At 40.0% G+C, this 13,111-nt stretch overlaps 1 protein-coding gene across 1 annotated transcript in view; it reads left to right on the top strand.

The window, feature by feature from the left end:
* ATP6V0E1 (ATPase H+ transporting V0 subunit e1) overlaps positions 1 to 13,111 on the top strand; it is a 44,346-nt gene that overhangs the window by 1,891 nt on the left and 29,344 nt on the right. The window contains exon 2 of the mRNA XM_004371190.2: positions 6,803 to 6,850. Within this exon, the coding sequence (XP_004371247.1) occupies positions 6,803 to 6,850 (48 nt within the window). The remainder of the gene's footprint in view (positions 1 to 6,802; positions 6,851 to 13,111) is intronic.

The raw sequence follows: 13,111 nt of genomic DNA, 5'->3' as shown, positions 1-13,111 counted from the left end.
GACCTTGGAGAATTGAGTTAACTTTTCTATGTTCCCAATTTCTCATTGTAAAATGAGAAAATTACTACTGATTTTACTAGTTCCCCATTACCTCCTGAAAAGACTGCAGATCAAAACATTTTAAGTACATGAAGGAGTCTAACTGCTTCAGGATGGATTATGGGGGATTTTTAATATAGAGCATTTTCTGATGGCTCGGTGGTTAAGCATTTGGTTCCTAACCAAAAAGGTTGGCAGTTTGAATCTACCAGCTGCTCCTTGGAAACCCTATGGGGCAGTTCTACTCTGTCCTGTTGGGTCGCTATGAGTCAGAATCGACTCATGGGCAATGGTTTTTTTAAAAAAATTTTTTTACGGTAGGAGTGAGTGGGGGCGGGAGAAGAAGTAGAGATGAGAGTGAGTCAGTGTTACATGAGAAACTTCTTTATAAAGTAAATAGGTTTGTATTTCATTCTGTGGCTTGAATACATTTTTGGCTGTCTCACAGAGAAAGAAAAGGAATAACTAGTATTTGTTGAACATCTATTTGCCATACACTACTGCTCTTTAATTCTTAACACCTTGAGGTTGGGATGATTATCTCCAGTTTACAAAGAAGGTAGCTGAGGCTCAGCGTTGTAAGGTCACCTGTCTGGAGTCACTCCCCTAGTATTTGATTTAGCTGGAATTAAAATCCACCCCTGTCTAATGCCAAATCCCATATTTTCTAGTAGCATCTAATAATGTTGCTGCCCTTGAAAGTGTTTGTGTCCCTGGATTGAGGTGATAGGCTTTGACAGAGGTCATCTCAGTGAAGACAGGACAAATCACTCTCCTGCATTTCTTCTGTCTCTAAGGATCACATTGGTAGAGGTCACTCTCACTATGGCCTTAGCTGGAGGGACAGTGGCTCAGAAGAGAGGTCCTAGCTGGACTTCCCCATTTCAGCCTGGAAGCTGAGCAGTTATCTGCTTGATCCTGTGTGTCGCTGGGAAGTAGCCCATGCCTTTGTTCCCTGTTCTCATATCTGACTTGAGGGATTAAAAACGTCTTCATTGAGGAGCTAAGTAAAGGGAAGAAGGGAGAGAGGCAGAAGAGGACTTTGAGGTTACATCGTCTTCCCTGACAGACCTCTGCACGTCAGAAAGCTGGAAATTGGGTGCTTAGGAGGTTATCAGGACCTGGAGAGGCGGGGAGAAGGAAAAATTCCTCTTGTGAATCTATGCATAACCTAAAGCAAGTCCTTTACACCTTCATTCTTTTCTGCAACTGTAAAAGGATGGGATAAAGTCAAGACTGTGCCTGGAGTCAGCTTTCCTGACCATTTTTGTTTTTCATGTTTTCTCTCTTTTCTCTTTAGAAATCCAGAGTCTCTAAAAGCTTCAAGTTTTTTTCACAGTGGCTCCCTTACCAGCAGATGAGGGGAGAGGGCCAGGATTAGTGTTGCAGGGATTCAGTCAGCTTCTACTTTTTAATGAACTTTTCAAACATATAGAAAAGTAGAAAGAGTAGTACAAAAAGTGCTGCGTATCTCCACTTAGATTCAGTAGTTATCACATTCATAATTGCTTTATCTATGAATAAATGTACATGTGTATATATGTATCCAAAAACCAAACCCATTGCCATCTTGTTGATTTCGACTCATGGCGACCCTATAGGACAGAGTAGAGCTGCCCCATAGGGTTTCCAAGGCTGTAAATCTTTATGGAAGCAGACTGCTGTATCTTCCTCCCTCAGAATGGCTGGTGGGTTGAAACCACCTACTTTTCAGTTAGCAGCCGAGCGCTTAACCACTGTGCCACCAGGGCTCCTCGTGTTTATATATATATCTAGATACTGGATATGTAAACTGAAAGTAGTTGCTGTCAAGTCAGTCCCAACTCATGGCGACCCCATGTGTGTGAGATTAGAACTGTGATCCAAAAGGTTTTCAGTAGTTGATTTTTGGGAAGTAGATAGGCTTTTCTTCTGAGGTGCTTCTGGATGTATTCTGCAAGTGCATTAACCGTTTGTGCCAGCCAGGTTGTGTGTGTGTGTCTCGCTCTTCCCTCACTCCCTCTCTATGTAGTATATGTACAATTTTTTAAAAAATTCTGCCGAACCATTTTAAAGCAAATTGCTGTCATGACATTTCACCCCTAAATGTTTCAGCTTGGAACTCTTAAGAATGAGGACATTAGTAGCTGTTTTTTTTTTTTAAATAGTCAAAACTTCTTTTATTTTAGAACTTCTCTTAGAAATATATATTTTTTTTTATTGTTGTGCTTTAAGTGAAAGTTTACAATTCAGGTTAGTCTCTCATACAAAAATCTATACATACATTGTTATGTGACCCTAGTTGCTCTCCTATACTGTGACAGCACACTCCTATTCAAGGAGCTGATGTTTTAATGAGGGAGCGTCTGATATCAAACTATGAAGCAGGTAATATAAGGGAGCCTCATCTGTTTCAGTTCCTGAGCTAGTCCTGGAAAAGATAGGAGAGAGAGGAAAGGGGAGCAAAAGTTTGGAATTGAAAATAATAAATGTGATGTGTTTAGGGAATAGTGAGGGGACCTACCTTCTTCAGGAATGAAGGGTTGATGTTTAAAAGTAGCGGGGAGTGAGGAGGATGGGTGGGGGGAATAAATGACAAGAGTGAAGAGCTAGATGTGATTCTGTAGGTAATAGGTCATTACAACTTTTTAATTATGCAGCTGTCAGAAATTTTTTAGCATAGTCTCCTATACATGTTTATTTTTGTATTACAAATGTAATCTATAAATTATATGTTTCGATGGTTCTGCCTTCAAAATATATCCAGAATCTGACCCGTTCTCCCTTTACCTGCGCTGCTACCAGCCTGGTCCACTTGGATTATTGCAGTTCTCCCCTAACTGGGTTCCTTGTTTGTCCATCTTCCTCCAGTCCATTTCAACCCAGTAGAGAGATCCTATTAGAATATTTTTTGCATTCCTTTTCAAAATTATTATTGTGGTAACCAAAAGCTAAAAAGTTCCCTGAATACAGCCAAACACGTTGAGGGACAGAGTAGCATGGGTGGGGGTCTGGGGACCATGGTTTCAGGGGACATCTAGGTCAACTGGCATAACAAAGCTTATTAAGAAAATGTTCTGCATCCCACTTTGGTGGCGTCTGGGGTCTTAAAAGCTAGCGAGCGTCCATCTAAGATGCATCAATTGGTCCCAACCCATCTGGAGTAAAGGAGAATGAAGAACACCAAAGACACAAGGAAAGTATTACCCAAGAGACAGAAAGGGCCACATAAACCGGAGACTCTATTAGCCTGAGACCAGAAGAACTAGATGGTGCCCGGTTGCCACCAATGACTGCCCTGACAGGGAACACAACAGAGAGTGCCTGATGGAGCGGGAGAAAAGTTGGATGCAGAACTCAAATTCTAGTAAAAAGACCAGACTTAATGATTTGACTGAGACTGGAGGGACCCTGGAAGACATGGCCTGCAGACTCTCTGTTGGCCGAGAACTGAAACCATTCCCGAGGCCAACTCTTCAGACAAAGATTAGACTGGACTGTGGGACATAAAGTGATACTCATGAGGAGTGTGCGTCTTAGCTCAAGTAGATAATGTGAGACTAAATGAGCAGCTTCTGTCCGGAGGCGAGATAAGAAGGTAAAGAGGGTCGGGAGCTGGTTGAATGGACTCGGGAAATCCGGGGAGCAAAGGAGTGTGCTGTCACAGTATAGGGAGAGCAACCAGGGTCACATAGCAATGTGTGTATAAATTTTTGAGAAACTGACTTGCATTGTAAACTTTCACTTAAAGCACAATAAAAAAGATTGTTATTGTCATAAAATATATATAAAAAAGCATTTGCCATTCTAACTATTTTTAAGTGTACAATTCAGTGGCATTAATTACATTTACCATGTTATGCAACCATTACCACTGTCCATTTTCAAATGTTTTATTCCCCTGTCTAAACAAACTCAGTACCCCTTACTATTAGAACTTGAATCAGATTTTGTCAGCCCTCTCCTCTCCTCAAATTCCTGCAGATACTTTCCCTTTCCACTTAACTTAAAAGGCCGAGTGATACCTCTTTGAGCTGATCTCCTCCTAGCCTCCCCTTGCTTTGCTGCAGCCACACAGGCTCCTTTCCTGTCTTTTTACACCATGTACCCTCTGGCCTCATGCTTTTGCATTTGCTATTCCCTCACCTCCTTCTGGTCTTCGCTCACATGTCACCTCCTCAGGAAGGCCTTTACTGACTGCCCTCTTTAAAATTGCAACCCCACCCTGCAACTCCCTGTATGCCCTGACCTCCTTTCCTCTTTATTTTTCTCTGTGCATTTACCATCTGGCATCCTAAAATGTGTATATTTATAAATATGTGTGTGTGTATATATATGTATATTTATGTGGAAACCCTGGTGGCGTAGTGGTTAAGAACTACAGCTGCTAACCAAAAGGAGCAGTTCAAATCCACCAGGCGCTTCTTGGAAATCCTATGGGGCAGTTCTACTCTGTCCTGTAGGGTCACTATGAGTCAGAATTGACTCGATGGCAGCGGGTTTGGTTTTTTTGGTTTTGTTTTTTTTATGTATATATCCATTGCTGTGGAGTCAGTTTTGACTCATGGCAATCCCGTGTGTTTCAGAAGGTTTTCTTGGCTGTAATCTTTACAGAAGTAGATCGCCAGGCCTTTCTTCTATGGCGCTGCTGGGTGGATTTGAACTGCCAATCTCTCAGTAGCCCAGCACAAACCATGTATGCCATCCAAGGACTATATATATGTATATATACATACACACACGTATGTATATACACATACACACATATATACATATGGAGCCTTGGTGGCGCAGTGGTTAAGACCTACGGGTGCTAACCAAAAGTTCGGCAGTTCGATTCCACCAGCCGCTCCTTGGAGAACTAAATGGTTTTGTTGTTTTTTTTTAATATGGTGTAGTGGTTAAGAGCTATGGTTGCTAACCAAAAGGTCGACAGTTCAGATCCACCAGGCACTCTTTGGAAGCTCTATGGGGCAGTTCTGCTCTATCCTATAGGGTTGCTATGGGTCGGAATCGACTTGACGGCAGTGGGTTTTTGATATACATATATACACACACACATGTATATATTTACACACAACACACGTATATAGTTGTTGTTTGTTCACCTTGTTCCTTTTCTGTGTCTTCCACTATCATGTGAGCTTCACCAGGGCAGGGATTTTCATTGGTTTTGCTCACTACTGTAACCCCAGAGCCTGGCACATCCTAGATACTCAGTGAAAATCTGTTGAATGAATGCATGTGCCAGTAACACACACACAGAACTTCTAAAGGATGAGTTAAAAATGAATATAAGTAGGAGTGTTAATACTTGCTTCCCACAATCTGGAGCCCTGGTGGCACAGTGGTGAAGAGCTTGGCTGCTGACCAAAAGGTCAGCAGTTCGAATCTACCAGCTGCTAGTTGGAAACCCTATGGGGCAGTTCTACTCTGTCCTATAGGGTTGCTATGAGTCGGAATCGACTCAATGGCAACAGGTTTTTTGGTTTTCCCACATTCTAGGAGCTATCTTGCTCAGTCCCTGGGGTGTGGAGGCCCCTCTTTGGAAATCTTTTATATGGAGTATGGTTGGGGAGCCATGAAAAAGTCTTAAACTAGAGAGTGATGTGATGAATGTTTTAGAGAGAATGACAGGAAGGAGGTTTGGAATCTGTCAGCAGTTAGCTAGCCAGGTGAACTTGATGAATGTTGATGCTGGCAGTGGGAATGGAAAGAAGAAAGCCACATGGGGGGTATTTTAGGTTCCTAGGGTTGCTGTAACAGAACAGAGTACCACAAAGTGGGTGGCTTAACACAATAGAAATTTATTGTCTCACACTTCTGAAAGCCAGAAGTCCAGCGAATTAAGGGCGTCAGCAGGGCCATGTTCTTTCCAAAGGCTCTAGGGGAAGATCCATTCCCGTCTCTCCCAGCTTCTGGTAGTCAAAGACTTGCCTTGGCTTGCGCCTGCAGCACAGCTCCACCTCTGCATCCGTGGTTACATGGTGTTCTTCTCTCTGTGCCTGTCTCTTCTCCTTTTTTGTAAGGACACCACTCTGATTGGATTCGGATCCCCCTTCTCCAGTATGATCTTATATTAACTTAGTTGATGAGATCTTCAAAGACCCTATTGCTTAATAAAGTCACAGGAACAGAGGTTAGGACGTCAACATACCCTTTTGGAGGTTACAGTTCAATCCATAACGGGGAGAGATGTTTCAAAGAATGAATCCACAGCATTACATGATTTGAGGGTGGGTCGGATGGATGGAAATGGGAGAGCTTCTTTGGGGGAGCAGGAGATTTAGAAGGGGAGCTTTTGGGAAGAAAATATCATGAATTCAGTTTTAGAAATATTGAAATTCAGCTGATCAGAGATCCAAGTTTAACTCTTCTTTAGACAGGAATGGAGATTGCAAGAGGTCAGGGCTACAGAGTGATATTTTTAGAAGTATAATGTTACTCTATTACAGAGAATATTACCAAATAGAGTAAGTGGTTTGTCAAAACTAATTGTCACTGTGGCCTTTTCTGTTCAGTTCCAGATGATTTGGATTCCACATATCAGCTGTAGCATCAGTATACATCTCTTTAAACACAACTGTTTAATTACTTAAATTTCTACCAAGTACACCCCAGGGCACACTGCAGTACTGGGTGTTAGAACTGATTCAGATCCATATTCTTGGTGCACAATCCACGTCAGTTTGATGGCTTGGGAAGGGGACTTAAACCATTCTGCAATGTCTGCATAGTTTGTTACCTAATAATGTATGCATTTTTTTTTTTTTTTTTTTTTTAGAGTTATCATCACCATGTTGGTGACCTGTTCAGTTTGCTGCTATCTCTTGTAAGTACGGGGTCTCTTACAAGTTGTTTTTTCTCCTAAACCGATAGCAATTGTCTTAGTTATCTAATGCTGCTGTAACAGAAATACCACAAGTAGATGGCTTTAACAAAGAGAAATTTATTCTGTCACAGTCTAGGACGCTAGAAGTCTGAATTCAGGGTCCTAGCTCTCGGGGAAGGCTTTCTCTGTCAGCTCTGGGGGAAGGTCCTTGTCATCAGTCTTCCCCTGGTCTAGGATCTTCACAGCTCAGGGAACCTGGATCCAAAGGATGCACACTCCTGGCTCTTCTTGCTTTGTGGTAATGAGGTCCCCCTGTCTCTTGCTCACTTCTCTCTTTTGTATCTCAAAAGAGATTGACTCAAAACACAACCTAATCTTGTAGGTTGAGTCTTGTCTCCTTAACATAACTGCCTCTAATCCTGCCTCATTAACATCATAGAGATAGGATTTATAACACATAGGAAAATCACATCAGATGACAAAGTGGTGGACAGTCACACGATACTGGGAATCATGGCTTAGCCAAGTTGACACACATTTTTGGGGGATACAACTCAATCCACAACAGCAGTTATTCTTGGTATTTATAATGTGTGTAATTGAAAATTAAATCAGTAGAGCACAAGTTGTTGTGAAGCTTTATGCTTTTGTTTCATTGGACCAGTCCCCTCATGTAAGATCTAGAAATAATGTCCTAGATTGAAAATAGCACACTTATCCTATGTTCAGTATATTTACTTACAAGATGTACAGATGCTCTGTCCTTCTGGAAATACAAATGTAATTTATTTGGCACACATTTAAAGTTTATTGTTAGCCAGAAATTGTAATTGTACTACTTTATATTTTACCACTTGTGAAGTATTTAGGCCTACTCATTCCACTTAAATGTCTCACTATAAAGTCAGTCAAGCCATTCTTTATTATGACTTGTTTATCTGATGAACAGAAGTTGAGCTAGAATTATCATAATTCAGTAGAGTAAGAACATTTTTTTTTTAACAATTCATTGTAAGCTATATCAAAGTATGATAATAATTACCAACTATTTGGATAGATTATATAGTTTATATAAATTGTTGAATGAAAACTATTTTAGGCTATGTAAGATGATTGCTTTCCTCAACATATAATTTTGGAATACTATTTTTTTTATCCTCATGAGTACCAGAAGTGGCAGAACTGCAGTTGAACAGTTTTAAAGACTTTTCAAACTCTTATCTACATTCTCCCCTTCCCTGAAGAAGATGGAACAAGTCAAGCCCCAGAGAAAAACTGAGTATTAACCAATCCGTGGACAGGATAACTACTTCAGGGTATTCAAAGAGCCTTGGGGGTTTCTTTTCTTTTAAAATTGAGGTATAGTTCACATATCATAAAATTCATCCTTTGAGGGATTTCGTTTTAGAGTTTAGAACCAGTGATTCTCTTTTCTTAAAGAGAACTTTCTAGGTGCTGATGAAACCATAATTTAGTGCCCATATGTGATAGGAAGCAGCAGTTCTGATCCTGTGATGAAAGGCCGTGCATAGCTCTGACCCTGAATCTCTGAGTGTCCTATGTCTGGGGACATCAGCACTGAGGTCTTTCAGAGAAGTTTGTGGAAGTGAACCAAACTCCAGTACTTGGCGCGTAGATCAAAATCTGTACCTGACAAAGAGTTATTACCATGAATTTTGGCTACCTAGCCAATCATTCAATCACTTGTTTAAGTGCAACTTTAGGTATTTAAAGCTGAATCATAATACAATTTAAAAGTTTTGTAAATGATAATGATGTTGTTTGGCTGCCTCAACACTAAGGCTCAGATGGTGTAGTTTTCCAGATTTTGCTTATTTAATCTTTTTTTTCTGCATAGAGGGGTCAAAGAGGCTTTTTCAGGTGATAGCTCAGCCTCAGGATGGAAACCTGGCAAGTAGTGTATGGAGGGAGTTCTTATACTAGCTGTGTTAGCCCTGAAGAGTAAATGCGAATTAATAATTTTAGTAAAGGTGATTGAGCATTGACCTATCCTACAGAATCTTATAGAAATCCAAACAAAAGCCAAAACCAAACCTGTTGCCATTGAGTCGATTGCAACTCATGGCAGCTATATGTGTCACAGAGTAGACCTGTGCTCCATAGGGTTTTCTTGGCTTCTGATCTTTATGGAAGCAGATCACCAGGCCTTTCTTCTGCGGACCCACTAGGTGAGTTTGAACTGCCACCCAGGAACCCAAACAAGGGAGCTCTTTATCAGTCTGGGTGCCAAGGAGAAGTCCTGTGATTTCAAAGGCCTTTGTTTTTATTGCTTTGAAAATCTCTGCAGTGTTAACAGTAAGATTGGCGGCATTATCTTAAAAATGAGGAAATTATTGCACAGAGGAATGATTTGAAATTAAACCAAGATATAGCAAAAATGTTTTGTGACTTTCTGGTTCTCGATTGTGATTGAAATTGGGTTACTTTTCATGATACTCTCTTTAAAAGAAACAAAAATCTTTCTAGTCAGCCTCATTGCCTATTATTTTCATTTTGAAGTGAACGCTGAAGAATTGGACTTAGTTGGAAACTATTTCACTTTGGATCTTACTGACTGAGAACTATCCATGAGCCCTTACCTCCTGTTGTCTAGACTTGAGGCTATTTTTCCCTCTGTCCCAAAGGGCCGGTGAATGGGGTCAGTACTGTCGTCGTTATTTTAATAAAGTTAGTACATACTGTTCCAACATTAAGTGCTTCTGGAAACCATTTTATGAGGAAATGAGCTGGGTAGTATTAACTTTATAAAATTATTTTCTTTCTTTTGTTTCTTTGAGACCTGATTATATATCCTATTTAGCAAGGCATCTGCCTGAAAAATACGGTTGGTATTTAAATCCTAAATATTTTACATACCTTATTCAACAAAGGGATGGGATTCTATACTAAATTTGAAATTCAAAGAAAAGTTCACCAGAAGTTTGCTTTCTTAAAAGTACCTCTTTGGAAGTAAGGCACACCCAAAGAGATGCTGGGTTTCCTAAACAAAGTCATGTTTTAAAATACATTCCTGGACTTCTAAATTGCCTTCTGTTTGTGGCAGGTTTTTTTTTCTTTCTAGTTTGTTCTCATTTAAGGTTCATGGGGTGGAACTTGTTTGAATGCTGAATAAATCATGATCTCTGTGAGCAGAATCCAGTTTCTGTTAATAGTTCAGCAGAGAAAAGTCTGAATGTTACGAATCTGGTTCCCCTCTTTGAGGCACAAGATCACTTTTGTCTCTTAAACATACAGTCCTATTATTATTCTATACTTTCTCTTGGTCTTAGGTTAATTTTTAATATCAAATTATGTTGTACCTTACTCAGAGTCACAAAACCCGCATCTTTAGGGTAAATTAGAAATTTTGTGTTGTATGGTGAAGCTACAGTTGCTTCTGGAAAAATATGCCGTATCTTTAGTCCTTGACTACTTGTAAATCTTACCAGCAGAATGATGTAGAAGATATATTGACTGGGAGTCAGGAGAGCTTGGTTCTTCTACACTGAATAGTACTTGTCCTGATTACATTGTAGGATGGTTTTTGTGAGTTTTTAAAGAAGATGCTATGTGTGAAAGCTTGTAACAAAAAGGACAATAAAAATATCAGGTAATATTAGACTACTGTTTTTTTAATAACTTATTTTAATTGCAAGAACTGTATGTTACTTGTAAACACAGTGTGCTCACAAGGCTATTGTAGCATGTATATAAACCCAAAAAACCTACTGCTGTCGAGTCAATTCTGACTCGTAGTGACCCTATAGGACAGAGTAGAACTGCCCCATAGAGTTTCCTAGGAGCACCTGGTGGATTCAAACTGCCAGCCTTTTTGTTAGCAGCTGTAGCTCTTAACTACTACGCCACTAGGTTTTCCAGCATGTATATATTGGGCTTTATTAGAGTCCATTTCCTCTATTTATATTTATTTATTTAGAACCTACTATGTACTAGATTGAGGAGTGCTGGTAGTTCAGTGGTAGAATTCTCGCCTTCCACGTGGAAGATCCGGCTTCCATTCCCGGCTAGTGTACCTCTTGTGCAGCTACCACTCATCTGTCAGTGGAGGCTTGTGTGCTGCTATGTTGCTGAACAGGTTTCAGCAGAGCTTACAGACTAGGAAGAAAGGCCTGGCAATCTAATTCTGAAAAATAGGCCTGTGAAAACTATGGATCACAATGGTCCTATCCCGTTGTGCAAGAGGTTGCAATGAGTTAGGGGCTGACTTGACTGCAGCTAACCACAACAACATGCTCTGGATGTAGGTACTGGATCTATAGCAGTGACTGAACAAAACAGACAAGCCCCTGCCCTATTTAGTAATAGGAGACAGACAGTAAACAAATAAAAAGCCAGAGAGGCCCCTAGTCACTCCTCTCACAGCCCCCTGCACCCCACCCCCCCCCAGTTAGGTGCCCCTGTCCACTCATTCCCACGAACTTCTACTCTGTGGTTCCTGAAAGAGTCCCACTCACCCTTCCAGCCTTCTAATACTGCCCATCACATAGGGACCCGCACAGCCCACAGGAACCCTGTCCCCCTTGTCCAGGAATTTGCAGATCCGTAGCTGAACCCATCCTCACTGGCTTTTTTGGAATGTGGCTCAAGGGTTAGTTTGGGCACAGGACATGATCACCTCCCCAGAGCCAGCATGCCCCACCTTGGTTTCCAAGCAAGTAGCCACAGCTAGTTGGTTCTGGGATGCTCCTTAGTGTAGCTTTTTTTTTTTAACCTTTTGGTTTTTGGGCATTTAAAATCTATATTCTCTATACAAAAGTAGAGAAAAATAGTATAATGAACCTCTGTTTGCCTGTCGCCCACCTTCAAAACTCAGAGTCAACTTGTTTCATCCCCACACTTTGTCCCTTCACCTCGATTATTTTGAAGCAAATCCCAGACATACCAGTTCATATGTAAATATTTCAATATGGATCTTCAAAAGATATCATTCCTTTTTTGAAGCATAACCACAATACCATTATCATACACAAAATGTTAATTCCATAATATTATCAACTGTTCTGTCATGTTTAAAGTTCCCTAATTGTCTCATAGTTTATTTTACAGTTTTTTGAATCAAGATCCAAATAAAGATCACATATAGCAATTAGATGCTATTCGTGAAGTCTTTCTTTTATAGATTTCTCCTCCATCTCTCTCTCTCTTTCTTTTTTCCTTGCATATTTTTGTAGGAAAAAGTTAGGTTGTTTGCCCCATAGTTTTCCATAGTCTGGTCTTTGTTAACTGCATGCCCATGGTGTCATTTAACATGTCCCTCCTTCTTGTGTGTTTCCTGTAAATTGATAATCATACCTAGAGGCTAGATCAGATTCAGGTTCAATTTTTTGGCAAGACTGTTTCATAAGTGGTGCTGGGTCATAAATCTCAATTTCAAAAGACTTAAAATCTTACAAAGTATATTTTCTGATACAATGAATTCAATGAGAAATCAGTAACAGCATACCTAGAAAAGCACCAAATACGTTGAAATTAAACCCCACACTTCTGAACAACCAAGAGGTCAAAGAAATTATGAGAGAAATAGGAAAATAGGTCAAACTGAGTGAAAATGAAAATATATTAAAACTTGTGGGATGCAGCTAAAGCAACGCTTAGAGGGAATTGTATTGCATTAAATGTTAAATTAGAAAAGAAGAAAGGTTTGAAATTAATGACTTGAGTTTCACTTTAAGAAACTAGAAAAAGAACAAATTAAACCCAAACTAAGATGAAGGAAAGAAATAAGAGTAGACATCAGTGAAGTAGAAAAAAGACAAAAAATAGAGAAAAGTAACAAAGCTAAACATCTGGTTCTTTGAAATGATGAATAAAATTAATAAAGCCCTAAGAAGACTGACCAAGAAAAAAGAGAAAGAACATGAATTCTCAGTATCGGGCAGGAAAAAGGAAATATGTTTACAGATCGAACAGACATAGGGAGGTGTTCTATAAAATGCCTTAGTAGTTGAATTCCAGATGAAGATGTATAATCAACTGTGAAGTAAACAACTATAAATTTAGCATTAAGAGGTGTCATCTAGTCAGTTCTGACTCATAGCGACCCCATGTGACAGAGTAGAACTGCCTATAGGGTTTTCTCGGCTGTAATCTTTGCGGAGCAGATCTGCTAGTGGGAGCCTATTCCAGCTGCCTCCTGAATCCCTTTTTTTTTTTTATTGTACTTTAGATGAAGGTTTACAGAACAGACTAGCTTCTCATTAAACAATTAGTACACATATTGTTTTCTGACATTGGCTAACA

The sequence above is a fragment of the Trichechus manatus genome, unplaced genomic scaffold (assembly GCF_000243295.1).
Source record: "Trichechus manatus latirostris isolate Lorelei unplaced genomic scaffold, TriManLat1.0 scaffold00011, whole genome shotgun sequence".
Classification (NCBI taxonomy): domain Eukaryota; kingdom Metazoa; phylum Chordata; class Mammalia; order Sirenia; family Trichechidae; genus Trichechus; species Trichechus manatus.
The sequence above is the reverse complement of the archived record's forward strand: the minus strand, read 5'-3'. Positions and strand labels throughout refer to the sequence as shown.